The 3,977-nt window shown below is 43.1% G+C and overlaps 1 protein-coding gene across 2 annotated transcripts; it reads left to right on the forward strand.

Annotated features, from left to right (window-relative positions):
* Nucleotides 1–249: 249 nt before the first annotated feature.
* Nucleotides 250–3,145, forward strand: LOC147624781 (uncharacterized). 2 transcript variants are annotated; one of them, XM_086818006.1, is made up of 4 exons: nucleotides 250–522; nucleotides 2,200–2,449; nucleotides 2,542–2,632; nucleotides 2,728–3,145. In XM_086818006.1, exons 1-4 carry the CDS (start codon nucleotides 353–355, stop codon nucleotides 2,991–2,993), a joined length of 777 nt encoding a protein of 258 aa, XP_086674132.1. In that variant the 5' UTR covers nucleotides 250–352; the 3' UTR covers nucleotides 2,994–3,145. The 2 variants fall into 2 exon arrangements, with proteins under 2 accessions (XP_086674132.1, XP_086674133.1); XM_086818007.1 differs by having other exon boundaries at nucleotides 2,870–3,145.
* The last annotated feature ends 832 nt before the right edge of the window (nucleotides 3,146–3,977 follow it).

Raw genomic sequence — 3,977 nt, forward strand, 5'->3', positions numbered from 1 at the left:
CCAAAGCTTTATTATTTATTTGATTGACTAGCCTAACTGTGTCTCAATCAACACATTAACTTACTCTATCTACGTGGTCGGGTCTCATGTTAAGAGCTCTATGAGTCCATGGATTATTCTACCTTCCCACCAACACAAAAAAGGTACTCGGTCGGGTCTCATGATTAGAGCTCTATGGGTCCATGGATTATCACAAAAAAAGGTACTCTCAAATCTAGGAGGCGTTATACATTTTAAATGTACACAACACTCCCTCATCTGTAATAAGGACGAGAGTGTCTATTGAGCTGGTCAAACACTAATCTTAATATATGGTGTAGCTGATCGGAGCGTTGAAGTTTTGACGGCAAGGATGGTGGTTCCTGCAGCAGCTGCTGCTGATGAGGAGGAGTGGGAGTGGGTGCAGAAACCCTCGCATCGTCATCATCAGCAGAGCCCTGCTGCTTCTGCTTCTGCTTCTGCTTCCGCGTTCCTTCTCCTTGAAGACGACGAAGAAGAAGAAACATCAGCCTCCCCGCTGGCGTAAGTACTTTGATTTGTCTTTCTGCTCAGTTTTCTCTCTTTCAATAGTCCTTTCCATCCAAAAGGAGATGAAGGTGTTTGCTGCCCTTATTTCATTCATCCATGGGTTCTTGGCTCTCTTTTCATGCCTTGTTTCATGCATGAGTAGACGATTTATGGCATGGGCCATGACACATGAATCGGTGGATAGACAGCGATTCATGGCCATGCCACATGAATCTGGACAGCCTATTCGGGACCAAATCATGGCTCTCTGCAGTCTCCTTGCCTACATAGAAATTTGGTAGCCGCACCATAGAACTGCTGCCTTCGTAGATTCCATTTCCTGCAATTCGCAGTGCCAGATAGTTGCCATGTACATCAAAACCGTTGGGGTCCTCCTCACATTTAGAGATTCATAGTAGCCGCATCCTCCTTACACCAAGCCATAAAGGCATCAGTTAGCAGGCCCCCCAAAAAGCAGTGAGACTCTCCCACCCACCTGGATGTCACTTGCAGCAGTCATGCTGGACAAACAAGGGCTTCATCAGCATGATCTTGGAGGCATATGAATTCCATGAACTTCTCGGAGAACACCAGTAGAGAGTGGAGATTCGAGGTTCTTTTATTGGGGAATACGCATACAAAGGGACTCACATTGGTCCATGGCTTCGAAGGCAATTTGGCAAACATTTGGACTCTTGAACAAGTTCAAATTCCACGCACCTCAACCAAATAGACACCAAGGTCCTTCGTCACCTACAGGTGAACCATGGCCTTTCCCTGCTCCCTATGGGTTGAGCTTGGGAGAGGCAGCATTGTCAATTGATTAGTGGGATCTCTACCCGGAAAAAATTAAGGGACTCACATTGGATAACTACTCACATTGGATAACTACAAAGTGCTACCATGATGAGAACATCATTGGTAAAGCTACAAGGTCTCATATGACTGCATTTATAGCAGGTCCTTAATTGGTGGAAAGACTGTTGTAGAGGTAGCAAGCAAGTGGGGGGCATCCATGGAGCCCTTGGATTGGAATGTTAGAAGTCATCTCCTGTCTATACATATACACCAGGGCCTTTGTTGTGGGTGTGCCCGCCCTTATTAGGTGTTTTCTGATTTTTCCCCACTCTCCAAGTTTTTTCCCATTTTTTCTGTGGCTTGGGAGGCAGCCCTGAGGTGGCAGGATGTCCTAGTCTGTAGCGGACTGCAGCTGTTTGCATGTACTGATGCTGGCCGACTGTGTGGACACCTGGTTGGTGCTGGCCGACTGTACACTGAACTGGCCGACTGGTTTATAACCAGTCGTGGTGGACATGCCCCTGTCGGCTGCCCTACAGCAGGCCGACTGCTGTTGGGGGGGCATATAAAATGGCCCCCAGCCCCCTTGTCACTATTGTATCATTCCCGGGATCTTCTTGTGTATATAGAGCAGAGTTACACACCTCTACCACTCTCTCTCTTGTGCCGTGATTTTCTGCATTGCGTTTTGCTCTCGTGTTCCCAGATCTGGTCATCATCTCCACTGCGTATTCTGACATGGAATGGGGCTGTCCTTAAGTCTTTTAATAACTAGATGCATGAGCAAAGAGGGCTTTGAATGCTTTACATGCTATACTGGTAAAGCTTCTATTTTCAATCAGGCATATGTGTGGATTTTCCATTGTGGTAATGATGCCCAGTTCCATTCCACAGAGGATTGTTTACTTTGGATCCAACTCAAGCGGAGAGTCTCTCTTCTACCGCATCATCTCCAATTCAAAAAGGAGGCTTTTTTGTCACGGTGATGGCAAAGGAATCCAATTCTGCAGTTGAAGCTCTGCAACAATCAGTCTCTGAGTGGATTGAACCACAACTTGTTTTCTCTGAACCACATGGAATTCCACTCCAAGGCTTTGGGATATACAATGTTGTCAAGATACTGCAAAATTTACCCAAGGCCAAGGTATTATTATGTACTCTTTAGCTGGCGTGAAGAAGAAAGCTTTGTGCATGCAAACCTGCTTATGAGGCTCATAACGTCCTCTTCTATGATAGGAGGCATTGGTGTCGTTACTTTCGGATCCTGTGGTTTGGGATGCTGTGATGAACAACAAGAGTGTACAGGAACTTACATATCAGCATACAGGTTTGTTTTGGTGTTAAGTTGATCATTAGTCTTAATGCTGAAGCTTTTTCATGTGTAGGGTGTTTTGAGTAGTAATGGAGTCTATGTTTCTTCAGATATTAATCATGGAATGGAAGTGATAAAGTCAAATACTGTATATACCTCTTCTGTGTTTTACAACCGTGGGAAGCAGGCATACAGGTTGCTGAAAGAGAAGCTTTCAACAACTATTGACATTCTATTTTCTTTGCTGGACAGACACAGTCTTCAAAAGAGTGACATAGACCAGCTTGATACAACTGTAAAGTCTTGTATATTACTTGTTGCCATTCTGCTTTTCCTTATCATTGGCAAGAGGTCAAGCAAGGGAACATTCATGTGATCTATTAGGATTTTCAAAGAACGCTCACTTTAGACCGTTTAGTAGTGGGTCATTAACAGCTTGAACTACGCATTGAAGCAAAGTTATCTTTAAAAATAGAATTTGGTATAGAACTCAAGCCTCAAAGTAATAGAGATAAGATGCTTTACATACTGCAAAATCTTTTTTAAAGTTTGTACATGTAAAGTTATAAGGAACAACATATAAATGTCATTAAAAGGTGGGTACATGATATTTTTGCCTAAAGAGGCTACTAAGCATTCTTATTTCTTATGTCTTGCACTTTGATCTTTTCAACTTCCAGCAATGTATCTAGCACTTTCAGAGATTTTATATCAAGAGTCATATACAGTTGAATGTTGTGTGCATATTCTTGATGGTTGGTCCATTGCAACTGTCACCATAACCAGAGTTTCATAGTATATGTGAGATAATTATCAATTTCTTTGGTAGCAAGGTGATGGGTTAAGTAAAACCTTGTAGGCACTATCATCAATGTGATCATTGTGTTGTTCTCCAACAAGCTTGGATGATCCTTCGAAATCTTTGCTATATTTTTTTTTTGAAAAAACTTCGTTTTTTATCCATTCGAAAATCTGCCTTTGAGTGGTGAAGGCCTAAGATATGCCATGAAGTTTGCGACCAAGGTTAAGTGGTATCGAACCACAACTAGATGGAGGGCAAAGTGATGTGAAGCTTTTGGGGAGACTTGATGGTAGGCAACTTGTTGAGGCGGCATGGAAAGTAATGAGAAAGCTTCTCACCAATATCCATAAGAGAAGATACTGGCTTGCACCCAGCCATATGAAATCTGTCGAGAATCTCCTGAGTGTACTTCTGCTGAGAGAAGAAAATGCCCTTCGAGGTTTGCCAAATCTCAAAGCCAAGAAAATAATGCAAGAGGCCAAGATCCGTCATCTCAAACTCTGTCTCCAAAGCATCCATAACAGAACGGATCCGCATAGAATAAGAACCTGTAAAGAT

Source organism: Cibotium barometz, chromosome 24, assembly GCF_041138505.1.
Source record: "Cibotium barometz isolate CiBa-2024 chromosome 24, ASM4113850v1, whole genome shotgun sequence".
Classification (NCBI taxonomy): Eukaryota; Viridiplantae; Streptophyta; class Polypodiopsida; order Cyatheales; family Cibotiaceae; genus Cibotium; species Cibotium barometz.

What these genes read in the sequence shown, in the direction of transcription:
- LOC147624781 (XM_086818006.1), top strand. Translation starts at nt 353, where the DNA reads ATGGTGGTTCCTGCAGCAGCTGCTGCTGATGAGGAGGAGTGGGAGTGG. An exon ending in ACATCAGCCTCCCCGCTGGC is followed by an intron (nt 523 to 2,199) that starts GTAAGTACTTTG and finishes TCCATTCCACAG; the next exon opens with AGGATTGTTTACTTTGGATC. An exon ending in ACTTACATATCAGCATACAG is followed by an intron (nt 2,633 to 2,727) that starts GTTTGTTTTGGT and finishes ATGTTTCTTCAG; the next exon opens with ATATTAATCATGGAATGGAA.